Source organism: Haliotis asinina, chromosome 6, assembly GCF_037392515.1.
Source record: "Haliotis asinina isolate JCU_RB_2024 chromosome 6, JCU_Hal_asi_v2, whole genome shotgun sequence".
NCBI lineage: Eukaryota > Metazoa > Mollusca > Gastropoda > Lepetellida > Haliotidae > Haliotis > Haliotis asinina.
Genome location: NC_090285.1, coordinates 47,898,174 through 47,925,962, shown reverse-complemented (window position 1 = coordinate 47,925,962; position 27,789 = coordinate 47,898,174). Strand labels below are relative to the sequence as shown.

Genomic DNA, 27,789 nt, shown 5'->3' with positions numbered 1-27,789 from the left:
ATACTAATGAGTGAATATCACATACGGGTTCACGTGAATGATAAATTTTAATGATATTAATCAATATCGATGGAGTGTCTTACAACAGAAGCCCAAACATATAAAGAATCTAATAAATTCAATGTCTGTCGGAATCGTAAAAAAATCAGTCTTACTGCCTCTATCAATAAATATGTAAGCTATCTTATCATAGTAATTACGTAATACAATATACCTTGTAAGTAGATTCGTTTTTCTTTTAAAAAGAGAGATGCTTTCACATTCTTTACATCCAACTTAAACTCAGAGGAATCGAAAATTATGGCGATTTGTCATATGATATACTCCTAATCCTTTTTGTTTTATATTTTTAGGGGCAGTGAAGTAGCGTAGTGGTTAAGGCGTTTGCTCGTCACGCCGAAGGTACAGGTTCCATTCCCCACATGGGTACAATGTGTGAAGCCCGTTTCTGGTGTCTCCCTCCGTTATATTGCGGTTTAAAACCAAACTCACTCGCGTCAAGAGTTATGCATTGTCGGGCTATTGGTATCGTCGCCATATATTCTGAAATATTAATACAACAGAAATGTAGAAGTAAATTCATTTCATTGCGACAGCCTTAAGAAATCGTTCAGTGGCCTCCTTTATACTTAACCGGATTAAGGAGCGATACTGGCGAAAAGAATTGAACATTGTCCTTCCAGTCCGGAATCAGGCGCAATGTATGTCAGGCGTATTTTCCTTCATGATAAACAGAATTGTGAACAGCATACAAATTGGCAATTAACAGCGGAAATCCGTTGGGCAAAGTTCAAGATTACCGTTGTATTATATTTCGAAACATATGTGCTTTGTGCTTGTGTTTTAACTGAACGAAGAGATAGAAATGGAAGCTGCGATAGCCTGAACTACAAATTTCAGCTGTTAAATCTGTTTTAATTCTGACTGTTCAATTAGTCAGATCTAATGACCTACTTCATCGGTATGAAACGTTCGTGACAGTCCATTCTATTTAGACCCGGAAGTTACTCTTTACTCATATGTCACGTGAAGTAATGTACGCAGTGCGCGAGATGCACCCATCTCTTTACTTGCATTGCACATTGTGACTTTTGTTGAGGCTCACGTTGAAACTATAACTAACAGGAAATCTCTCCGTAAAACGAACTTCCAAAATTTCTTCCTCAACCACACGCTTGACCTACATTACTTTGACATCAGTCCTAGGTATTTCATAATAGTTACACTGGACCAGTTCGACTTAAACTTCGAGCAAAGATGCTTGGGTGCCTTTGCACAAAACCAACGTAGCGCAACGACCGTCGTAAGTCTTTGTTAAGATATGGGATCATCATAGCGCTAAGGCCGCTTAGTGCAGCGGCTCCCAGGACCTAGAATTCCAAAGTTCTCCTAGTGCTAATATGGCCACATATTAACATTAACTACCTTAACTCTAAAAGAGCTTCGAAAATCTTATCCCTGGTCCGTAGAATGGTTGGATAACAAACTTCTCGAAACTAAGTACCATAGTGATTTTTTCAAGCACTATTGAGCAATAAAAAATTAATCCGATTCCCCTGAGGTATAATTTTATGAGGTATTCAAATTGCATCCCGCTCGTACTCGGTGTAAAACCAACAAACATCAAATGTATGAGATAAAAGTAACAACTAAGGTTACAAATAAACAACTACAAAGGCATCACGATGACAGCACAAATTTATAGAATAACAAAAAGGTCAGTGATTGTAGTAATAAAGACAGTGTTGATAATATTCACTTTTCTTTAACAATGGTCAAGTTTCCAAAATAGTCCAAGGTTGAGTACACAGGGTGAAAAGTGACCCCCACACAACTGATGGTGTTCTAGTGACGGTCATCTAGTTACATGGGATGACCGAGGCAAAACGACGCTTTAAATATAGCGTACCTGTTCTGGAAGTTTCAATGATATTTTAAGGGGCAGTGGGGTAGTCTACTGGTTAAAGCGTTCCATCATCACGCCGAAGATCCGAGTTCGATTCCATACTTGTGTACAAATGTGAAGTCCATTTCTGGTGCCGTGATATTGCTAAAATCACTCATTCAATAAAATTGTGGGTAATACTACGCCCATGCGTCTGTAGCACTTTGTAGCGCCTTCCAGAGCTCTTAATCTAAATATAGCACACACTGCCTGTAGTACACCAGGCATGGACTTCACACACTGTTCCCATGTCGGGAATCGAACCCGTTTCCTTGGCGTGACGAACGGACGCTGTAACCACTCGGCTGCCCCACAGCCCCACAGACAATAAGACATAAGACATAACTGTATACCAGTGTATCAATTTTGGATAACATGACACGATATGGGTTAGAATTGGTCGTCAGCAACCCATGCTTGTCGTAATGGAATCGGGTGATCAGACTCACTGACGTCGTCAACGCACTATCGAACCCCAATTTTAGGAGATCGATGATCGTGATGCCAATAAAGCTGGAATATTGCTGAGTGCTGCTTTAAAGAGCAGACATCGGATTAGACTTTATAAGGATCCGTTATTGAAAACCAAGCGATTCTGTGGCATTTGCTTTTGCACTTATTTCAACAAATCTCCCAGTTCTTTAGGATATACGTTCGCCCGTCACGTCGAAGACCCAGGTTTGATTCCCCACATGGTACAATGTGTGAAGCCCATTTCTGGTGACCGCCTCCATGATATTGCTGGAATATTGCTAGAAGTGGAGTAAAACCAACCTCACTGACACTTCATGTAGTTGTCATATTATATGGAATGTTATTAAACATAATTTCCAACTTAACATTTCATATACATATATTCATATCTTCTTTACTTCAAAATCCTCTGGAGAAAAAAATGATAGGAATGAAAGGAAATGCCGCTGGTTCAGCTACAGGGCACAATGGTAAGAACGATTTGTTTGTCCTCGTGAAGATCCGGGTTAGATTTGATCTTCATCAACACATTTTGTAGTAACAGGCGACCACTGGGGCCGACATGATAAAGTCGGAGTACTAATATTTACAGTTTTCCCAGAAATTATTTTGCTTTGTTTCTTTATACAGATAACAGAATTGAAAATAGGTGTTACGTTGTAGAGTAAGGTACACAAGATGGGAGGCAACTCCTGTGGGCTCAAGAATGAACCAATTACATCAAGAGTTTTGTCCCCTGATGTAGCAGAGGGCTTATTGTTCTTGACATGCCAGATTTGATTGCAGAAGAGAAAAGAAAGCTGGTTCTAGATGATTTTGACGGGGTTGTGACAAATGAAAAGCGTTAGGTGGTAGACATCACATTCCTCTGTCTACAGCATAGAGAACTTTTAAGAAAATTTAGAAGTCCTCAGATATGTAATGAAACCCTTAGACAAGAATTACGAAGACTTATCTGGTTGAAAAATCGCGGAATTCCCTCACCGCAGATTAAAGATGCACAAAAAGAAAAACGTTTATGCTGGTGTGGGGCCCATGGAAATCAAGAGTGGGGTAATATTTCCTTTTCTGATGAAAGTTCTGTCTTTATTTCCAAACTGTGTTAGTCCTAGGCCAAATGCTAGAAAAGTCCCTATCTTTTAGGATCTCTAAGCAGCAGTAGATGCCTTATTCAGTAATTGGTATGACACCTCCCACCCTCCAAAAATTCTTGTTGATGTGGAACTAGCTACAGGAGGTATCAGGTTACTAAAAACTAACTGGGTTCAGTCCACTGTTGAAACAGTGTCCACATCTTTATAAACAAACTGCTTGGGAATTGATCACATTGTGTAATGTGTGGTGACAAGCACTGGTGTTCAACATGGTCAAGATATGCAGTATGGGTGGTAAGGCTGGGTGTATCATATTGCCTGATTTTCATGATATCTCTACATTTGGACCAGGAGTATGTGTGTAAATTTGGACACAAGATTTTGACCATGGAACCTGTCTTGCACCGCCCAAAACATAGCTCGAAATGTCAAATGTCAGACCATCATGTGGAGAGACGCCGTTGTGTATTTTCAGTGGACATTTGACTAAGGAACGATATGTTGACCTCGTAAATGATCACCTTCCCTCCAAAGGCCCGAGCATTGTGTGAATATACTGGATGATAATTTCCAGTATCACAACGACCCAAAACACACCACGAGCTACACAAAACAGTGGTTGTCGGACGAAACTGTTCCAGTTTTAGGCTGGCATAGCTACAACCCAGATCTTTATCTTGTTGAGAATGTGTGGGGACTAAGGAAGGACAGAGTGGGCCAAAGAAAGACCAAATGGACTGAGAAATATACTGAACATCATTGAAAACGCACCACCTGTAAATTTTGAAATAAGGCAATAGAATCTTTTGGAAATGGAAAATTAATGGTGGGAATTTTTATAATAACACACTAGATCGTAAATAACGCTCTACAGTAAAAAACGGATCGTTCGAACACATCATCGAACACATCACATGAAAACAACAAAATTCATGCACATCACACACGAAGGGCACAAATTGCATGCAGAAAGCATGCTGTTCAGGGGTATAAATGACCTTCGGCACAAAACCGTTCTCATTTTCGCAGTACTTTCGTAAGTAAAGTTTTTTCGCCATGCCAAGATTGTCACCAGAGGAACGAGAACAGGCCTTGAGTATGTTGCAGGTCGGCGCTTCAAGCAGAAACATTGCACGACGATTTGGGTGTCATCATTCGACCATTCTGAGGCTTGCTAACAGATACCAACAAACAGGAACCAGCAGGGACCGGCAACGCCCAGGTCAGGCACGTGTTACCACCCCTCGTCAAGATCGAGACATTGTACGGCGCCATATTCGGGATCGAACCTTGCCCGCTGCCAGAACCGCCAACGCTGTCCAGGGTCGAAGTGGTTTGATCAGCGCTTCCACCGTCCGACGCCGTCTCCGTGCGGCAGGGTTACGTTGTCGACGCCCTTACGTTGGACCCATCCTGACTGACAGGCATCGCCGTGAACGCCGACAATGGGCTGAACAGCATCGTGTGTGGTTGTTACGACGTTGGCATGGTGTGGTGTTCTCCGACGAGTCGCGTTTTCACTTGCGAAATGCTGACGGGCGTCTACGGGTATGGCGTCGACGGGGTGAACGTTATCATCAGGATTGTGTTGTGCAAACCGATCGGTGGGGTGAAGGCAGCATTATGGTGTGGGGAGGGATAAGTTATCACCACAGAACCGCTCTGATTGTTTGTCGTGGCAGAGTGAATGCCGTTTACTACCGTGACAACATTCTTCAGAACAACGTCGTTCCCTTCTTTCACCAGCATCAAGATCTGCACACATTTCAACATGACAATGCACGAGCCCACACTGCACGTGTTTCGATACAGTATCTGGCTAACAACAACATTCACCAGATTTGTCACCCATCGAACACTTGTGGGATTACATCGGCCAACGCCTCGCACGTCGTCCGCAGATCAACAACCTTGGGGAACTCGACAATGCCTTGCAGCAAGAGTGGAATGCAGTGCCTCAGGACTTTATTCAGAGACTTATCCGTTCAATGAGGAGACGTTGCACAGCTTGTGTTGCTGCTAACGGGGGTCATACACGCTACTGACTTTCCATTTTGACCCCATCTTTATTTCATTGTCAGCTGCATTAAATCTTCACTGTTTTGCTTGATTGTTTCTTGCTTCTTTTCTTTATCAAACATTGGTCTACACAAATATGTAAAATTTACATAGATTGCTCACTTCTGCTCTTAGAAATCCACAATTTTAGGGGTGGTGCGTTTTCAGTGATGTTCAGTATATTAATGATATGAAGAAAGAAGTGCACGAACACTGGGATATGCTGTCACTCGATTTCCTACAAACTTTGATCTGCATTGTGCCTAGACCGTCAAGTCGTGTGTTTCAGGGCAACGAGGCCCCACAAAGTACTAAAACGACACTTTTTTTGTGTGTGTTTCATATGACTCATATCTGAAAGGATTCGCTTAAGTTAGACTTCTATGTTTTATGTATGATTAATTTCATATTACATATTACATGTATTACATATTAGCCGAAACAAGTTTCTAAATAATTTCTGAGAATACTATACCTAAAGTCTCACTCTTTCAATATTTAAACATTTATCATTACAGTAAGACAGAAATGTCGTCAACCAAAGAATTAAGTTCACACATTGGACAAACAAGAAAACATCTTGTTTGGTTTTCTATCACACTGATTGTGTATAAACACGTCTTAGTATATATATTCACCTGTTAGATCGTACTGAGACGCACACATGGCACCTCTTTCTGCTATCATGATGAAAAAAGTATTTTTAATCCTAACCTCGGATGTTAAACTTGAGACGATGTGTATAATGGCTGTTTACCATCACATGGAAACATATGAAGTGATGTTATGTGATTGTTTGTTGTTTGATTATGCCATACTCGGTAATATTCCACCTATATTCCAGACAAAACAGTGATCAAAAGCATTATCTACACTGAGTGAGTTTAGTTTTAAGCTGTACTCAACAATATTCCAGCTATATGGCGGCGGTCTGTAAATAATCGAGTCTGGACCAGACAATCCAGTGATCATCAGCGTGAGCATCGATCAGCGCGACTGGGAACCGATGACATGTGTCAACCAAGTCAGCGAGTCTGACCACCCGATCCCGTTAGTTTGCCTCTTATGACATGCAGTCGCCTTCACGGGTCGATCTACACTGAAGTCTGAAGGGATATGATGTCAGCAAGTTTGACAATCCGAGTATGGATTGCTGTCAAAGACCAGTTCTAACCCGGATCTTCATGGGTTAATATGTTAAGGTTTAGGAGTTATAAAAAATGTACAGTAAGTGGCCGAGTATACAGCAATATTCTAGCTATATGCAAATAATCTGGACCAGACAATCCAGTGATCAAGATCAAGAGCATCAGTCTACTCAGATGGGATACGATGACGTGTCCTCAGAACTTCCCGTTAAGTGCACCACCCGATTCAACTTGTTATATTCGGGCAGAATGGAGGGTAGCGGCATCACTGTGCATCACGGCAGTCAACGTCGTGGGTCAGTAACTACTACATAACATCTTTTGTCGCCCAGTTAAACTCTGTAACGTAAAACAGCATGCAGCCAGTTGCTGTTGTATGTAGCTCAACGAGGCGTTGACAACTCGTTTGTCATTAAAATATCAACTTGTCAGTGAAATAGTGCTTGTATTCTCTCCAAGTGCTGACTAACACATCAACGAATGACAAGAAGCAGGAGCCGGGATATGACTATTGTTATTCGTCATTACAAGCCACGCGACGCTGTGTCATCACAGGATGTGTACATGGTCTGACGATTCAAGGTAAAGCCAGCCCCGAGAAACAGGCACATAATACCACAGCCTTGTTAAAGCGCTCTGTTCTCGCTCGCGAACGCATATTCTCACGACCTGTTCGAGGAAATTCGTTCATCACCCGAGAAATCTATTTTTACATACACACTGGGGGACTGAGCGAGAGGATCACAACATTGTCAAACAGGTCCCGGACAAGAAAGGTCAGTTCGTTTGAATGTGTCGCCCATGTTTTGGTCCGTGTTACGTGAAGTATTTGGGTTTGTATACGTACATGCTTGTCGTCGTAGGTTTGTCTATATCACCCATGTTGTGATACGGATGCCAAAGTGTCAATCAAGTTGAAGACTGTCATTTCACTCTCGTACGCATCGCGACATTAACGATGGGATATGGGCTTTCTCAATACTGTTCAGTCGTGCTTATTAGAACGGATCATCTTTTAAAAATAATTTAGTTCTTAATAGCTCATGCATGAGTTAACACTAGACTAACGCTTAGTCTCTGAATAGATATAAATTTTGATAGTGACAAAAGCCCCAGGGAGAGGAGAGACTGAACCTGGAGAAATCTAGACTGCTATTTGTAAGACTTTTGCACTGCAGAGAGGGCTGGGTAGCAGGGAAAATAATGTGGTTCAGGGACTGTGAGACAGGCTGCAGTTAACACAGGCGGACGCTCATTGAAGTCATTGTTGACCTTTAAATTATCAAAGGGAGAGTTTCCGGGGTGAAACAATATGTCTAGATGTTGTACTATGAAGCGTTTCGAATCGGGGGTCATCTCATTTTTTTTTAACATTCAGTTCTCGCAATGACACAAGGGCCTGTTGTTTATGTCTGTGTATTTTACAGCAGACCGCGATTACAACGAATTCACCTGTTATTACACTGTTTTAGTTATGCTTAATAGACTTTATTTATTAGTCATTCGTGCGTGCGTGTGTGTGTGTGTGGTGGGGAGCGTTATTGGGTTGGGATGAATCCTACATCATCCCTTAGTAATGGTGATACCTATGCCAATGGGAAATTACAAACAATAATCCCCAAGTGAATGCATATTTAATTTTGTAAACATCATAACAAATGACCATTAAAAAAGTCATTATAATACCTGTATTATATGGATAAGAAGAACATGTTGTCCCTAGAAAGCCATATATAGCTTATCCATACTAGTCTTGTTTATTATATCGAACCTGTCATGCAGTACAGCCTTAATTACTTTGTACAATGCCGTGTGACCATGAACAGGCTAACTTCCTTAAGCTTTTCTGGTTGGTAGCTTTGTCGTTTAACGACGCACTCCGGCAATATTCCAGCTCTATGGTGGCGGTCTGAATATAGTCGAGTCTAGACGAGACAAACCTGTGATCAAAAGCACGGTTATCAATCTACGCGATACGAGAAACGGGGGAAAATATCGCACAAGTTTCATTGCCAACCTCGCCTTGTTTGTCTGCTAAATCACATTGTACGGTTCGTGCTAGACTGGCGCAAGTGTTTCAGGTAAGAATTTATAGTTTAACTGATATTTTCCTAGGTAAGTGTTATGATGATAATTTCTACACATATAATAAATAAAAGACTGGGGTCTTCTCAAGGCTTGTCAGATTATCCGGACTTGCTTCTTCAAGTAATAGAATCACTGAACATCCAGGGCCTCAGCATTCAGTAACGCATTGGAGCAAGGCTAAGTTCGTGTCAGTTTGGTAGGTAATGTGCCGTAATTAGCAAGGCCTAACCTTCACTGTTGATCACGTCTAATCTTGGCTTGAAGCAATGTCGTTAACTGAAAGTATATCACAATCTGACATCACTTAAACACACCTGATTGTGGGCTTACATAAGCCATGTGCGGTGAAATAACCGATCCGAATGGTGGTGGTGTGGTGGTGGTGGTGGTGGTGGTGTGTGTGTGTGCGCGCGCACGTGTATTGTTTGTATTAATGTCTATATGTGCGTAAACGCATTCACGCGTGTGTATATGTGTTTGTGTGTGGAAGTATGTGTTTTTGTGTTTACAGGAGTGTCTTTATGTGTTGATGATGTGTATGTGCGTGCTTGCGTGCGTAGTATGCGCGTGCGCATGTGTGTTGTTTATAATAACAATAGAACTTAACACATCTTCTGTACTTTTACATTATTAGCTAAATTTAGACACTTAGGGGTCTCCCTAAGTAGGGTTTGAATAATATGCGAAGGTTGTGGTTTGGTTAACTTGAAATATTGACATTTCAAAGAGCACGTTCCAGTGAAATGTAACAATGCTGTTCTCAGAAAAGTGCATGTGTAAACTTATCAACAGTGCTATTATGTGTTCATTATTATTAATAACATGCAAGACTAACAATAATAACAAGTTCAGCCGCACAGTTATAATCAAATCTCTGTTTTACTCTTCGTACTTTGAAGTGAATGAAATTCGTACTAAAAGTATAATTATACTTTCATTTGGCGTCGTACACACATGAACCGAATTTACTTGTAAGCTGAAGAACGTGTTCATGCAAGTATTGGTGCCAGCTGAAACAGCCAAACATGTTTACTTGCTGATATGGGAATTTGTAGACGGAATGGGATACAGTATTCAGTCCACGGTGTCAACACTAGCGTGTCTTGAATATCTTCACAGGTGCCTGATACCTAATAGTCATAATGCAACACTGAAGGTGAAATATTCTCACTGTCACATAGCGATTTAGCCTAATGATTAAATCGTTCGCTCGTTGCGCCCCAGGCCTGGGTTCGAGCCTACCCACTGGTACTGCTTATTACTTCACCTGTCCATATTTCTTTAGGAACTGACAAGTTGAACCGTTTTAGAAGTGTAGTACCTCTCTCCCAAAATATTAAAGAAAGTTTTATCAGATACCATGTATTCTTATTATTCGACCTGCTGATTTATATGGATTTATATGGATTTATATGGATTTATATCATTTATATCATTTGAGGTGCAAATGATAAATATGTAATTGAGCGTCTGTTCTTGGTATCCACTGATATGACATTGCTGTACCAGTTCCACTCACAATACCCCAACTGTATGGTAGCGGTCTTTAAATAATCGAGTATAAACCAGACAATTCAGTGATCGACGGCATGAGCATCGATCTACGCAATGGGGATAAGATGACATGTGTCAATTAAGTCAGCGAGCCTCACCACCCGATCCAGTTATAGTCGTCTCTTACGACAAGGTTGGTTTACTGAAGACCAGTTCTAACCTGGATCTTCATCAGTTGTAGTGAAAGAAGACTAAGGTGATCGGACTGTACAAGGTCCTGACTTGGTTGATTGAATAGTTCGATACTCATGATGTCAGTCACTGGATTGTCTGGTCCAACCTCTCTATTTATGGACTGCCGCCTTATAGTTGTAATGTATATAACAAACAAACCAGCAAACAAAGAAAGAAGCTGACAACCACTCATTTCCACTCGGTGGAAACTGTGTTATCCACAGAGCTCCAGATAAGGAGCGTATTTGCCTAATTCACTCAATAAAAATCACATTTACTCAATTAATTACATATCTAGGTTTACAAGAAACGTATAAGAATCACTTAAAACCCAATATATGATATCTTGCGTACTTTTCTCAATTAACTAAATTGGCCTGCCCGTGATTCGTTGTGTGGCGCCCAAACTCTAAAACAGCATTAGCAAATGGTAGGCGATGCCTATGTAAATAATACATATACTGTTACAGCCGTAGCCACTGTCCGGAGTTGACTCCAGTAGTCACATGACTTCCATGCTGAATATTTAAAAAATTGCTGAAAACTATTTGGCAATATAACAATTAATAACAACTGTTAGTCTGTTGAGAAGTATTTATATTTATATGTTTAGAAGAGTTAATTACCCAATAAGGGTAAGACACTCTGTGTTAAAGTACTCAATTCTTTAAACTAGTGGGAGTATACAAAATGCTAGTTACTCCTGAAAACAAATACAATTACTCATACATAAACAGACGTGAGAGTATTTTACCTGGCCCTAACCCGTATATGTAGAGGTCATTGACGTATTTGTAATGCAAACGCATACGTAAAACATACAGTTTCATTTTCAACGGAAGCGACAAAGCCTTTTGCATATGCAAACGAAATATGTAAGAAAAGTAACGTCCATAAAACTATTCTGACTGTATCACAGGTATGTGTTTAGGATTCACCATCAAATAGACGTGACACCAACAATGCGGGGAAAGGTGAGTGAGTTTAGTTTTACGCCGCTTTTAGAACTATTCCAGCGATATCACGGCGGGGTACACCAGATATGGGCGTCCAACATCATACCCGTATGAGGAATCGAACCTGAGTCTTCGGCGTGACGGGGACGGTGGGGTAGTCTAGTGGTTAACGCGTTCGCTCGTCACGCCGAAGACCCGGGTTCGAGTCCCCAAATGGGTACAGAAAATCGGTCTTCGGCAATTTAATAAAAACCAACAAGTGCATTCCCCCTAAAGGTCTGTGTATATGCCTCCGACACACATGGGAAATGTGGACAGAAGTATTTCATACTCGTGAGACTTTTAAAATACGATATATTCAATGACGAGTTCGTAATTGTCCGGTTTTCGATCACGTCGCCGTGATTTGGTGATGTACCTGTACAGGTTATAAAGTAAGGGGGTTGGATTGTAAACCGGGACTTAGTTTATCGATTTTCGGACCCGCGGTGGGCGCCTCTGGCCGCGATATTGCTGGAATATTGCTGAAGGCGGCGTAAGACTCAACTCAATCACCCACTTCGGCTTGACGATCGAACGCTTTAACCACTAGGCTATCTCACCACTTCTCGGAAAGGTGAGTCTGTGCTACCCAAATGTTTGCGTCCGTCGCAAACACATGCATAGGCAAGTCAATTCGTCACCTACAACACAACGGGAACATCCTCTTTGTCTCTGAGGATGCTGAAATATCTGCCTCATGTATGGCACAAAACACTTTGACAGCTTTACTAAGTCATTTATTGATCATGCTTGGCCTGGGACGGCTACAAGTTGGATTTATGTACGTCTTAGGAAATTCTGTACAAGCACGCATAGCTGATGGCAACACGACCATACGATACTGATCCAGATATGAGGCAGGGTTAAGGTGACACTCCGCCACAGCAACAGAGACAGGTGTTCAAAACACATTGACTCATCATCAGTGTACCTGAATGCTATGCTGTCATGATTGCCTCCGGTTTCAGGTAGCTATAGGGCATTAAAAAAATATGCCGTTTTAAAGGGGTGCTCTCACGTGCGGGTTACTTGTACTAATAACTTATATTAAGAGCTTGAAGAAACATCTTGTAAAGTCTTGTAATAACATCTAGTAGCAAACGACTTAAAGTAACAACAAGGGTCGTAAAGACGTTTTATTTGCGTACTCTTTAAGTCGCATATAACTCAAATCTCGCGAGCTTCTCGCCTCCTATTCTTCGAGTGAAGAAAAACAAACGTTAGCGTTAGTCTACGTATTGTTTCTTCTCTGGTAAGGTCGATTCTTTTCATTCGTATTTGCGACATGATGTCAAGGTGAACCAAGCATTCTGAGGGTGAATAGATCTAAACGATTTGACAGGTCGAGAGAATGCGGTTTATAGTAGGAAAGAGGACAAATCCTGCGCCTTATAACTCGGTGCGACTAGTTGTATGCGATTTGAAATCGTTACGATGTGGGTGTTCTCATGTTGTAACTGAGTCACCGTGAGAACGCATCTTTATCGGATCGCCGCATTGTTTCCATGAACAATGCAAACAGTCTTCCTTTCATGCCAAAACTGACGGTATCAGTTTCTCTTTTTATATGTAAGCCCATTATTTAGCGATACATTGTTTGCTGTGTAAGCCGAAAACTTCCGTATACCTGCAAAATGGCGGAGGTCTCTAAATAATAGTCTGGATCAGACAATTTAGTGATTAACGTAAGGAGTGTGGATACGATGACATGAACGTCAGCGAGCGTTAACACCGAGTCATTTAGAGCAACGCTACGACTTGTATTGGTCTGGAATCTTGATTCGATTTTCCTGGTAATGCCAAGAGAAAAATATTGCTTTCTCAGTTCAGTTTCGTCACTGCAGTGAAACACATCTTACTATACGACCATGCACATTGTTGGTGACACGTGATAATTTTGTCCTCAGCGTTATGACGAGTTGGGGCGGTAGTGCAGCCCAGTGTTTAAAGAGTTCATTCGTCATGCCGAAGGTAATTGTTCGATTCCCCACATCGGTACAATTTAGAAAGTCTTGATATTGCTGGAATATTGCTAAACGCGGTGTTACCCAAACTCACCCACTCACTCATTATCACAAGTACATTTATGCATGTTTTCATTGTTAATGATTTTGTTGTATCAGTGGTACGTGAACAAGAACAGGCTGACTTCCTTAAGCATTTCGGTCAGTAGGTTAGTTTGTCGTTTAACTAAACAATATCCCAGCTATATGGCGGATGTCTGCAAATAATGGAATCTCGACCAGACAACTCTGTGATCATGAGCATCGAGCTACGCAGTTGCAGAAACAGGGGGAAATATCGCTTTGTTTGTCTACTAAATCACATTGCGCGGTTCGTGTTAGTCTCTTAAGTAAGAATTATTATTATACTGTTTATAAAAATAAAATAAATAAGAAACTGGGGCCTTATTTAGACTCGCCAACGTCTCCAGGCTTGCCTTTTGGATAAATGGAATCACTAAACATCAATGAGCTCGGCATTCAGTTAAGGCCCGGAGCAAGGCAAGGTTTGTGTCAATTTACTAAGTAATGTACGGTAATTACCAAGACACAACCCTGACTATTGATCACATCTAAACGTGACTTGAAGCAATGTCTTTATCTGAAAGTATATCACAATCTGACATCTCTTAAACACACCTGACAGTTGTGTTACGTAAGGTGTTATGCGGTGACATAAATAATCCCGAGGATGGTGTGTGTGTGTGTGTGTGTGTTTGTGTGTGCGGGCGCGTGCGTGCGGGCATGCGTTAATGTCTATGTATGTGCGTAAGCGCATTCATGTGTGTGTATATGTGTATGTCTGTTTACGTGAGTAACTGTATGTGTTGATCGTGTGCATGTACGTGCACGTGTGCGTGTTTGTATTCACGTGTATGTGTGTGTGTTAAAGAGCAGCTGTTGGCACCCAATGAAATGTAACACTGTTGTTCTCGGTTGAGTGCATGTTTTGTTATCACCGCGTTTTCATTGTTAATCATCCTGTTTTATCATTCATTGTCATTGTTAGCATTCATCCGTATCTGTATTGGTATTGAAGAAACCAAAGATGGTATAATTACAGCATAGGGGAGAGTAGTCCCGGAAACCGACTGCATGTCGGAATCCCTTGACGCTTCCACTGTTGACAATTTTCTCAGGCATTTGATTCCAGTCGATGACAGTTCTTATGGAGACAGATGCTCGGTATCGGTCGGTCCTGGAAGCTGGTGTTTGCAAGCCTCTGTTGTTGTTACACACGTATTTGTTGATGATGTTGGTGGAGTCATGGTCTTAAGAGGTGGTAGCTTTGATGTTCGGCCTGGTTTTCTCGGCTTCAGGTACTTGTCAGATAGAATAGCTGGTACTAAACACTCAACAATATTGTACATGTAGGCAAGTCTGATGTCTTGTCGCCTCTTCTGGAGTAGTGGCAGGTCAATGTCCCTCAGGATCCTAGTGCTGATAATAATGTGTAGTTGCCGGACACAAATCTTGCTGCACGATGCTGGATAGGCTCTAGCCGACTGATGTGTCCCTTCTGGTAGGGATCCCAGGCAACACATCCCTACTCCATTATTGGTTTTACCATGGATATGTAGGTTGTACGTTTACAGGATGGAGGGGAGGTTCTGATGTTCCTTCTTAAGAACTTCATTCCTCACGAGTCAGCCCATGAAGATAAATTTTCAAGGTCATGTTGAAGAATGACATGGTTGTTGATGGTTCGATAAGGAAGACAGTCATCTGCAAACAGTCGCGTCTGGGATGTTTCGCTTGGTGGAAGGTCGTTAGTGTGACAGAGGAGCAAAGTTAGACCAAGGACAGTTCCTTGTGGAACGCCGGACTGTACTGGCACTTGATCAGTTGTCTCTCCATCAAGAACAACTTGCATGGTTCTCTGTCAGGAAGTGCTGAAGCCATTTGTGAATTGGTAAATACAACTCAGACCAGGAGCAATGTCTTGGGCACATGTCCTCAAGATTGCATTAGGGACAGAGTCTGGTCCTGGGGCTTTAGCTGCATCGAGGTTTCCAAGCACTTTGGCAATCCCATTCTTGTCAATGGTGATATATTCAAATGGGTGTCAGATGCGTTTGCTAGCTGTCTGACATTGTGTCACTCATTGTGTCTTTAGTAAGATAGACTTAAACTGGCGCAATAGGAGGCTGGCTTTAAGCTTGATATCGCTTATCAAATGGCCTCCGTCCACCAGTTGAGAGACTCCGATGTTGTCTTGTTTCTTGGATTTGATGAGACGCCAGAAGGGTTTGGTCTTGTTTGACTTTATGCCTTCATCAATGATGTCCACGTAGTCCCACTCGACTGCCCTCTTACACTCTCGTTGATGGTGTCTGTAGTTTGTCCAACATCTTGTTTTCTTGGGTTGCTTGTACAGCCGATGTTTTCTTCCTGAGAATTTTTTTATATGACGGTTGATCCATGAGAGGGATCGACCAGAGCTCGATAATTTTAAAGAGATGCTCTTGTCAATACTCCTGGAAAGATGGTCTCCTAGTGAGTCCATAGCTCGTTGATGTCGGTGGTTTTGCTTAACATTGCGAATAGTTGGCCTGAGATATTATCACAGTCATCTTTGAGTTTTTCTCAGTTTGTTTACTTTGGAGAATTTCAGGATTTTACATCGCCTGTGTTGTTGTATGCTAACTTGAAGTTGATATAAGTGACAACAGCGCAATGATCTGAAAGACAGGGATTGTCACAGATGACGTTACCAGGACTGGATGGTTATGAATATAAGGTTCAGTATGTTGCGCTCTCTGGTGGGTGACTTGTGGATCTGTGTGAGGTTATTTGCAGTTACATCGATGAGTGCTTTTTGTATGGTTTTCTCAGGGGCGCTGTTTGAGACTGTTTACCAGTCTATATTGGGGCAGTTGAAGACACCCACTAAATAACCTATTTGTTGTTTAACAGATTTTTTAGATGAGTCAGGTTCGTTGATATCAGATATGGTTCCATGTGACATGTGGAAGATCCCAATGTGGAGTTGTTTGTTTCTGTTCAGTTTTATTTTACCCACTCGACTTCACTGTTTCCAATTATGTCCAGTTCATCTTCAGATGCGATGTTACTAACGATTTTACTAACGAGAAGATGCCTGCACCATTTGAGCTTCTGTCATTTCTGTACACACTGAATCAATCAGGGAAGATCTCGCTTGAGTTGATGTGGTCGTATGTGGTTGGTTTTCCGGGTTGCATCCCACGTTGCCATGACTTGGTCTCACTTGGTCTGATTTGACATAGTCAAGTAGTACAGCCGACTCAGACCTGTACACTCCTGCAGTTCAGTGTGAGCGCACGGAGATTTTGCTTTCTAGGCAGATCATAGATTGACATTTGTTGTGACGTTGATGAGCACGATGGCCTGTGTGTTAATTTGGATTTGCTGTTTTGTGCCGTTGTGCTTCGACTGTGACTTGGACTGCTTGTCTTTAGAAGGACTGCTGAATACATTCTCAGAGTGTATAGTTATATGTGTTAGGGGTGAGGGGTGAGTAATAGTTACAAAATTCGAGTTCATAACAGTGAAAGATGAAGAGGTTACAGCTCATACTGACACGTTTGCAGCAAAGCCAGCTGACGTGGGATCTGGTTAGTAGGTCAATATCCTTTGAGCACATGTCGACGCACGCCTTGTGGTACCATCCACTGCCATCATCACATGCGACTTAAGCAGGAGACCATGTGACTGGGTGGTCAAAGATACCACTTGGGGAAATGTTCTTGGTGTTTACTGGGGGCCCTGGATTGGTTTCGATATCTCCTCCAAGTAGTAGCATTGATATGATCATTGTCACTCTTGGCTTTGGTTTGAGCAGTGGTTGGTAATAAAGTTGTAGGAAATGATGGGGATTAATCTCCTTCAGAATAATCTGTGTGCACGCCATGAGTCCTGTCGAAGGTGCCGTACTGTTTGGGGAGTGCATATAAGAAAGAAAGGTCAATACATGCGTAGGTCGAGCGTAATGCATTCATGTAACACACACACACACACACACACACACACACACACACACACACACACACACACACATATGTGTGTGTGTGTGTGTACCCTGCAGTACTCATTTACCACTTCATGCTTGTAAACGGTACGAGCACGTCACTACTGTACAATAGTTGATCATCCATAAAGGTTTGCCATTCCTACAGAATTACATGTGGCATGTTTTCAACTGAATGTGGACACGCATTGCATTTCCCTGTGTATCTACTATCTGTATCTACTTACGAAGTGTTACGCCCTGTTCATACCTTGGATGCGCTGATGTCAGCTTACGGCAAGCGGCAGTGATTGATCAGATTACATAGTGATTGATTTGTGTCAGGTAGGGTAATCGCGATGTGATTATCTGGTTGCGTTTTGGCGACAGACTCGTGATGTATACAGGTTTCTCCTCGCACCTGCTGCATATTAATATGAAATGACTGGGTATTTCGCTGGGAAAAACTTCGTATTACACGTGTACCAGCCAGCGTTACCTGTCACTATCGGGTAATTAAGACTGTTTTACAACCTACCCGATTGCGGGGCATGGGGTAGCCTAGTGGTTAAAGCGTTCGCCCGTAACGCCGAAGATCCCGGTTTGATTCCTTACATGAGTACAAAATGGAATTCCCACTACTAGTGTCCTCCGACGTGATATTGATGGTATATTTTTAAAAGTGGCGTAAAATTAAACTCACTCCTGCCCAACTGCGTTCGTCGTTAGCTCCAAAAAAAAAAACAAAAAAAAAACAGTTTGTCTCATCTGGTGTATTTAAGTTCTGACCGAACATTTCAAACTTGAATATTCTAATCACGACGTAAAACAACACTCAGACAATCACTAGATCAGCACCAACAAACATTATGTAGGTTCGAATCCTGACACAGACTATGAACTTTGGTTTGTTCCAAATGGTGACAATCCCCAGCCCTGCGTCAGTGCAAGGTCTTCCTGCTATTGTTCCAAGTGAAATACCTCACTCACTGTGAACACTCGCTGTCCTCACTGATTCAGTATGTATTAAGGATGATGGCCGTGTCAGATATTCCCGGAGGTAACATGCTCGAATGTTGCTAAAAGCGGCGTAAAATGGCACTTTCTCGCCCACTCACACACCTATTTACGCAAACCCGTTTTCAACCGTGTGCCTGGCGATGTCGCCCGAACACACCAGTATTAGCGAGGACGATGTTGTGAGGGGGAAAGGTGTGGTGACAGAGATGACCATTAGTAGTGGCCTTGCTCGTATGTAGTACAGCTGTTTATCGAGATATAACACACTGTGCATAGAGGTGAGTGAAGAAACTGACTTTGTTGTTTGTTTTAAGACCGTTGTCAAGGTTACACGATTTTTCTGGTGTCGTGTTCAGCTGACAAGACGGGAACAAAGACTCTGTGTTCAATCGATACTGATGTCATGCTTGTAGAGGGAATAAGGACATTGTGCTTTTATGCCAGACACATTTGTAATGGTGCAGATATCTTTCATATGAAAATATTCAAAATGTACCATTTGCATGTAAGAATTCAGATCAGTTCATTTACAAAGCGACTAAGTAGACCTCCCCGAGATAATGCATGTTTCATTGTCTGTACGTTAATGGAAACAGACACTATTTTCACACCGACACCATGGCAATTCTATGTGCAAAAACACGAAGTAGGATTTTTTTAGATAATCGATCGTTTTTGTATGTAACTCGAACTGGTTGCCGGCAATAAAATATTTAGGTTTATATGATTATGTGTATTTACGCTCAGCAATAATCCAAGTATTCGACTGTGTCTGTAAATAATCATACCTGGACCAGACAATCCAGTGACTATGACGTCATGTCTATGGATGTACGGAATGTGGTCACGATGACATGCACCTATCAAGTCAGAGATTGTTAACACCTGATCTCGTGAATCGTCTTTTACAACTATGCTTGTCGTAAGAGGCCACTAACGCGATCGGGTGGTCAGGCTCGCTGACTTGGTTCACACGTCATCGGTTCCCGATTTCGCAGATCGATGCTCATGTTGCTGGTCACTGGATTGCCTGGCCCAGACTCGATTATTAACAGACCGCCGCCATATAGCTGGAATATTGCTAACTGCGGCGTAAAACTCAACTCACTCACTCACGTATTCGCGTCTCTTACAAGCAGGAGATAATAAACACCAGTTCTAATCCCGATCTACTGTGAACACTTTGATTCAGCATGTATTAAGAATGATGTTTAAAGACGGTGTCAAATATTCGCAGAGGTAACATGCTCGAATGTTGCTAAAAGCGGCGTAAAATGGCACTTTCTTGCCCATTCACACACCTATTTCCGCGAACCCGTTTTCAACCGTGTGCTTGGCGATGTCGCCTGAACACACCAGTGTTAGCGAGGACGATGTTGTGAGGGGAAAGGTGTGGTGACAGAGATGACCATTAGTAGTGGCCTTGCCCGTATGTAGTACAGCTGTTTATCGAGATATAACACACTGTGCATAGAGGTGAGTGAAGAAACTGTCTTTGTTGTCTGTTTAAAGACCGTTGTCATGGTTACACGATTTTACTGGTGTCATGTTCAACTGACAAGACGGGGAAAAAGACTCTGTGTTCAATCGATAGTGATTCTGGGCTAAGGCATGTTTCATTGTCTGCGTGGTGATGGAAACATACACTATTTCCATGTGAAAAAACATGAGGTAGGAAATTATTTAAATAATCGACCGTTTTCGTTAGTAAATCTAACTGGTTGCCAGCAAGGTTACGCTCAGCAATAATCCAAGTATTCGACTGAGTCTGTAAATAATCGTGCCTGGCCCAGACAATCCAGTGACTATGACGTCATGTCTATGGATGTACGGAATGTGGTCACGATGACATGCACCTATCAAGTCAGAGATTGTTAACACCTGATCTCGTGAATCGTCTTTTACAACTATGCTTGTCGTAAGAGGCCACTAACGCGATCGGGTGGTCAGGCTCGCTGACTTGGTTCACACGTCATCGGTTCCCGATTCCGCAGATCGATGCTCATGTTGTTTGTCACTGGATTGTCTGGTTCAGACTCGATTATTTAGAGATGGATGACAACAAAGAAGGCCAAACAGTAGTATTGTACTGCAAACATATTTTTGTTATCTTATTGAAGAGTCTTTATAGAGAATCAGGACAAGGAACATCTCACACAACTTGGAACTTTAAATACCATTTGGTTCAACCATGAAACATGATCTAATTAAACACTTGTCGTAATTATGACCGCAGTTATCAGTGACGTCACAAGGTTTGTGTACACATAACAACCCTGGAAAGCCTGGTGTAGAGTAGGTCTTCAGCAACCCATGCTTACCATAAAATGCGACTATTGTCTTAAGAGGCGACTAACGTGACTGGGTGGTCATGCTGGTTGACTTGTCTGACACAAGTCATCGGTTCCCAATTGCGCTGATGGAAGCTTATGCCGTAGATCACTGGATTGTCTGGTCCAGACTTGAATATTTACAGACAGTCACCATAGCTGGAATATTGCTTAGTGCGGCGTAAAACTACAAAACTCACCCTCTGTGTACACATAACCTTCAACCTCCTAAATAAGCGTGAAATGACTTCACAAGCTGAACGGTGAGTTGAAATCTGTCCTATTGTGATTGCATTTTGTTCCACTTCCTACATCCAAGGTACATGCATTCATACCACCACAATACAACACTATTCAACAACATGTACCCTAAATTTCGCGCGATGACTGTTTTGTCTGTAAGTTAAAACCTACAAACTGCCAGAGGAGGTCTGTGTGTCACAAACCAAGGAGAAGAATATCTTAATCCGTATTGTATCACGCTTCATACATATAGCGGCGTAGACCCGTGAAGGTCCCGGTGTAGAATAAGGCCTTCAGCAACCCATACTTACCATAAAAGGCGACTATGCTTGTAAGATGCGACTAACGGGATCGGGTGGTCAGGCTTGCTGACTTGGTTGACACATGGCATCGGTTCCCAATTGCGTAGATCGATGCTGATGTTGTTGATCACTGGATTGTCTGGTCCAGACTCGATTATTTACAGACCGCCGCCATATAGCTGGAATGCTGCTGAGTGCGGCGTAAAACTAAACTCACTCACTCACTAAAGCGGCGTATTACACTGAGAACGAGTTAGTGCATCACAAGTTATGCATGCTTAATATTACACGTTTTACACTGTACTCGAAACTGTCGTCATCCGGCAAAGTAACACTCTCTGCCTTGTGTGTCTTTTCAGAATACACAATGCAACTTAAAGGCGCCTTCGTACTCCTAGCTCTTTCATGCCTGTTTGTGATTGGATCTGGCAAAGACACACCGACATTCGAGGAACTGGTGGACCAATCAGAACGGCGCCTTGTAAAGAGAGACATCCTGGACGATATCCGCAACGCCTTCAAATCAGCTGGAGACACATTCAACAACGTCATCGACAAGATCAAGGGGTTTAGCCAAGATGCCTATGAAAAGTTCGTCAAGTCGCTGCCGTCTCTAGACAAAGAGGACATGAAGAAGGCCCTGGACAAGATCAGAGGGTACTATGACTCGTTGGAGGACAAGACCTCGGCCACTGCCCAGAGGATGAAGATGACTATGGATGAACTGACGAAGGACATTGCTGCCAGTGGTAAGTTTGACAGCGCAGTCGTAGCTATTGTGCATAATCTTATATAATAATTATTATAGAGGCGATGGGGTAGCCTAGTGGTTAAAGCATCTACTCGTCACACCGAAGGCCCGGGCTCCATTCCCGACATGGGTACAATGCCTAGTTCTGGTGTCTCCCGCAGACATGATTTTAAAAGATTGCTGCATGCGGCGTAAAACTAAACTCACTCACTTGTGCAAAAGTAGTGCTGGCCAGATAAGCCAGCTATCAATATTGCGATAACGATCCACGCTTTGGAGTATGACAGCAGTCACTCAAGTTATGAAATCAGGGAGCTCGACCACCAGCTTCTTACGACCACATAAGGTTGCAGGCGACCTATTTTAAACACGAAAAGAACAATGTTGCTGCTGTAATTTCACGAACTGGCTTGCCTCCCTGAGCCGACAAAGGGTTTTTTGTAAACGAAAAATAGAAGTAGCACCACGTTTACCCAGACATCTTTGGTTTCCAGAATAATTTGAACTTACAGATGTCTGAATTTGGCTGTTGTTGCCTCGATTAGCTATAAAGCGTATAACCACTCCTCAATCCAGTATGTTACCTCGGTCATTATAGGGAGGAGTCATCCTCTACGGACGGATCCCTGGATCCTTAATGGCTGATGCCCTTTCCAAGGATGTACCTATAATGTGCGTCTCGGAGGGGTTGGTCAGTATGTGGACTAACAAAGGACCTGTTAATTCGATACCCATTTTATCCCTGCCATACACTAGTATAGCTATGTTGTGTTGCTTGTGATCATCAGTCTGAGACATCATCCACGGGTCCGGCGTCCATCACGTTGTAATAGTATTAGGTCTGTCAACAATAACAGGAGATATGGAAGTCGTTGTGAACGTCTCAGGTGGGCGTCAGCTTAGTTGCTGATGCCGTGTGGATATTGGTACATCATCTTCGCATACCCCCAAGCACTCTCGGGTGTACCATGCACTCGAGAAGATCCGGGATAGAACTGGTCTCCAGCAACTCATGCTCACATACGACCACGGGATCAGGTGGTCAGGCTCTCTGATTTGGTTGACCCGTCTTTGTATCCCAGTTGTGTACATCGATGTTTACAATGTTGATCACTGAGTTGTCTGGTCCAGATTTGATTTTCTACTGACCGCCGCCATGTAGCTGAAATATTGCTTAAAGCAACATTAAACAACAACCTAACAAACAACAACAGAAGAAAACAACAACCCACATGCCCCCTACATTCAACTAATGACTTGAATATGGGAGCTTACATATTAAATATTATGATTAAAATGAATTAAGTGTAAGTAGATGACGCCGCTTTTAGCGATATTCACCAATATCACCATGGTGGACAGCACCAAGCGGTGGTGCAGTGCGTCCCGTTTGACTGTTCATCAGTGAACGAATTTTTATGGGGTTTTTTACGCTTTAAGCAATATTCGAGCGTTATCATGGAACACCAGAAATGCGCTTCACATATAGAGCCCACAAGTGGAATCGAACCCGGACCTTCGGCGTGACGAGTCAACGTTTTAGCCACTAGGACCATACTGTGTGGGTAGCACTGGTCGTTGTGAGCACCACCAACAGCAATTTTCCCCTAACTACATGAACATACTGTCGCTACTCAGATGGAAGAGTGAATACGGAGTACACAACACCCAGCATATTGATTCTGAGACAGCACGCCACGCCCTATGTTCCATAAGTCGGTAATTACTCATGACCAATGCTTGGGTTGACGTTTCTTGGAAATGGGTTGAGAGCTATGGTGTTATCTGTCATTTGATCCTATGCAAAAATCCCATATATCAAAGGCGCCGCAATTAGCTGTGTCACCGAGGTGGCTCGGCATCCCCACGCCCTCGTGTCATTGCGAGGATTGAAGTTGTGGGTTTTTTTAAATATAAAACTGTTTACAACAGATATATTGTACTGTAAAGCGTTTCAGGTCGGTGGTCATATCAAAATTTTTATATAAAAAGACAAACTTTAATCCTCGCAATGACACGAGGGCCTGATTGTAGGATTGTATCCCCTGATTGTAGGATTGCATCCCCTGATTGTAGGATTGCATCTACTGATTGTAGGATTGCATCCCCTGATTGTAGGATTGCATCCCCTGATTGTAGGATTGCATCCCCTGATTGTAGGATTGCATCCCCTGATTGTAAGACCACATAAGGGTCCGGGGTGAGTATGGATTTAATTGAGCAGACTCGGTGATCATCATATCCTTGAATGGTAGAAATGCCAGTCATCTGATTGTCTGGCCTATATATCAACACAACGCGTTTTTTGTGTGTGTTATAACGCAATTTCATGCAAACAGATAACTAACATAAGAGGAAAAACCAACGTGATACAGGTGTCGTGAGCACGTGTATGATACCGACAAACCTTGTAAGCCAGACTAAAGGGACGCAACTCCGAACAATAAAGTACAGCTTCACTGACGACCATGGCAATCCGTGAGAATCAATATACTGCAGCTCATTATTATCGCTAAACACGACTGAGCCCTCCATATAAAAGTATTCAGTTTATTAAATCTTGAGAAACGTTATATGAACATGAAAAAGTATCAGATGTGTGAACTGATACCGAACATACTCGCTCTAACATTTATTTGCAGTTTCCGGGCTGTGAAATGGGAAATTCATGGTTCCTCCCTCTGAAGGTCGACTTGCTTTGCTAGCAAACTTGGCACGGTGTTGTGTCTTCTTATATAACCCCGTGCCTGTCGTTAATGACGACTAACGGGATCGGGTGCTCAGACTCACTGGCCTGGTTGGACACATGTCATCGTATCTCAGTTGCGTAGATCGATGCTCATGATGTTGATCACTGGATTGTTTGTTCCGTGCTCGATTATTTACAGACCGCGGTCACATAACTGGAATATTGCAGAGTACGGAATTACACAAAAAACAAACAAAATGATATTTACGTGTATAGTCGAATATTACAGGCGCCTCTAGTAACGAGTTGTTGTAAGAGATAGTTTCTGCTTCTGCACGTTGCCAGTCGAGTAACCTCATTCGTACTAATTTGTTTACAAACTGGTTACCTTGACGACGGGAAACCATCATTCTACAATAGCATTCCCGGTTCCTCCACATACCGATCACTGGATTGTCTGGTTTACGCTTGATTCTATATAGGCCACCGTCATATAACTGGATTATTGCGGAGCTAAACGAAACAAAAACTGTTGAAAGAGATCGTTAGTTTTATGGTTTTGTTAGGTATGTTTACCGATATGGCGCTAATCGTTGCTCATGTGCCATTTAACGGTTTATCTGATTCCGACCAGTTATTATAAATCACATCTCACTCTATTTCATCATTGGGTGACTGGGTAGTCAATGGGCCTAAACCCCAACTCACTCACTCATTCATCATCGTTCAGTGAAGTATTTTCTCATTTTCTCATTTCAGGGTCAACCCGAATTTACCAGACATCTTTGGTAGCATCTATCTTGAGTGTAATTCTGGCTATCTTCATGTCACTCTGAGGGAGGCGGGTGATCTGAGGTGCCGGTGCTTAAGCGAAGTTACGCCCCTTAGCTACTAGGACTAACAACTCATTCGCAACAGCTCGTCTCTTTCCGTGACCTACAACACCCGGTTTGCCGGAATGACATGAGTAGTTCCGAATGACTAACAACTGTGAACCCTGGTGTACAAACTTCCGAACTGGTTAATGTCTGATACCGGCGTCATTTTGGGCTAAGACTGAAAAGCCGGTGACATGAAATTTTACAGAAGCGGCCATAAAATCATTCATCTGAGCACCTCCCCATTATACAACTGTCTCCCTCTGTTCTCAGTATTTGCGATTCACACATTCCGTAAAAGTGATATAACCCATAAGATAATCAAGACTGTTTTGTAAGAAATGCATGTATGAAAAGAAATACATGAGTGAAATCAAGAACGCTCGACTCCATCATGGCGCTACGACGTGTACATTTTGTAAATATAGGTAACTAGATATCACTAGCAATAGCATCTTCACGGCACCGTCCCCCAACGCTATGGCTACGCTGCACCTTGTATGTGCTCATCCTTTCTGTAGTAGCTTGGTACAGAGGAGCTCTGGCTTTGTGGAACGAGGTTTTGGTATATGAAAATTTCCGGTTTAAATAGTTTTAAAAAATTTTGCATTTTGTAACTTCTGGTAATAAACTGTAATTTAAAACTTAGACCACTTATGTTATTTGAAGACACTAAGAACATATCTGTGCTTGGAGTTTTATCTTACCTTCCACGTGAATGTCACCATGCTGCCTGAGTGTGCTGCGCTAGCGCCAAACTGACATAGGCAAAGACTGCCCAATAGTATATTCGCAACCACTCGCACTTTTCCGTATTTTCGGCTTATTCCGGAATAACACGAGTTGGTCACAAATGCAGAATGGTACTTTCCACCAAGCAAACAAACATAGCGGACGCAACATATATTTGCGATAGAAAACCCAATAACGGATTATTGAAATGATTTGTAACAACAACGATACAACAACGACTACATCACTACTTTTAACAAAGGGAAATACGGAAGTCTCGTTCACATGGACGAAATGTAAACGATAACACACTCACTCGCACACACACACACACACACACACACACATACACGTACGTAAGTTACAACACTGATCTATGCGTGATTTAATGAATCATGTCAACTCGTATATCACACCATATCTTATGCATAACACTAACATTACTAATATGGTCCGCATGTTCTTTAAGCAAGTATGATGACGCAAATTTCGAAAACATGCCCCTTTTCTCCCACTGCCATAAAACTAAGCTCACTCACTCACAAACTGCTAGTAATTAAAAAACACCGATGAAAACCCAGTCTAATAGCTACAAAATACCTCTTGATCCGTGGCAGTGACATGCAATGATCGGTCATATGGTTCTTATGTTGTGTCTCTCGATTTTAGCTGTTGTAGACCGGCGGATATTCTGCGACCGTAGCCCCTCTACATTTAATCGTTAAAAGAAATTCATTTCCTATTATATGACGGAATCACTCACAAACTGATTAAGAAATATGGAAATTAACGGATTAATCTAACTTTGGTTTGGGGAAATGTATACGCATGCGCATGATAAACGCGAGGGACAAGCATCGATAATGAAGACTGTATTTGTTGTGTTAAATGACTATAGTACAGCGCCACATATAACTGGGCATACATTCAGGTATATTCCTCTTTAAAATGATGATTACAGAAATATCAAATCTAACTGGGTGGCACTAAGCAAGACGTTGTAGAGGAGTTTATTGCGGATCACAGCATGGCAGCGTTACCTGCTTAATACGTAGTTATTAAAATTTAATCATGTTCCCATGTTTCTGTTGCCATGCCAACGATGAATATCTTATGCCTTTTCACCCAAACTGTATGTTATTTGTTATTAAAATATCCAATAATGCACTCCCCTAATAACATCCACAGCAAAAATAAGCTGGTTTCCGGAGCACTGAAACCGAGAAGAAACGTCATGGAAACCAACATTTCCAGTTGGTTTCCAGGGAGTTTCCTATAGTTTCATTGTGGTTTCCATGCAACTGAAACTGCACCATTTCA

The 27,789-nt window shown here is 42.2% G+C and overlaps 1 protein-coding gene and 1 long non-coding RNA gene across 5 annotated transcripts in view; one reads left to right on the top strand and one right to left on the bottom strand.

Moving 5' to 3' along the window:
* The window catches only part of LOC137286679 (uncharacterized), a 178,027-nt gene that overhangs the window by 103,765 nt on the left and 46,473 nt on the right, over positions 1–27,789 (bottom strand). The gene's annotated exons all lie outside the window — the stretch shown is intronic.
* On the top strand, positions 6,943–26,385 carry LOC137288142 (uncharacterized). 4 transcript variants are annotated; one of them, XM_067820554.1, is made up of 4 exons: positions 7,246–7,495; positions 8,614–8,800; positions 21,779–22,168; positions 25,619–26,385. In XM_067820554.1, the coding sequence occupies exons 3-4, from the start codon at positions 21,787–21,789 to the stop codon at positions 25,693–25,695; spliced, it is 459 nt and encodes a 152-aa protein (XP_067676655.1). In that variant the 5' UTR covers positions 7,246–7,495; positions 8,614–8,800; positions 21,779–21,786; the 3' UTR covers positions 25,696–26,385. The 4 variants fall into 4 exon arrangements, with proteins under 4 accessions (XP_067676654.1, XP_067676655.1, XP_067676656.1 ...); XM_067820553.1 differs by lacking the exon at positions 8,614–8,800 and having other exon boundaries at positions 6,943–7,495; XM_067820555.1 differs by lacking the exons at positions 7,246–7,495; positions 8,614–8,800 and adding an exon at positions 18,685–18,822.

What these genes read in the sequence shown, in the direction of transcription:
- LOC137288142 (XM_067820553.1), top strand. Translation starts at nt 21,787, where the DNA reads ATGCAACTTAAAGGCGCCTTCGTACTCCTAGCTCTTTCATGCCTGTTT. An exon ending in GAAGGACATTGCTGCCAGTG is followed by an intron (nt 22,169 to 25,618) that starts GTAAGTTTGACA and finishes TTCTCATTTCAG; the next exon opens with GGTCAACCCGAATTTACCAG.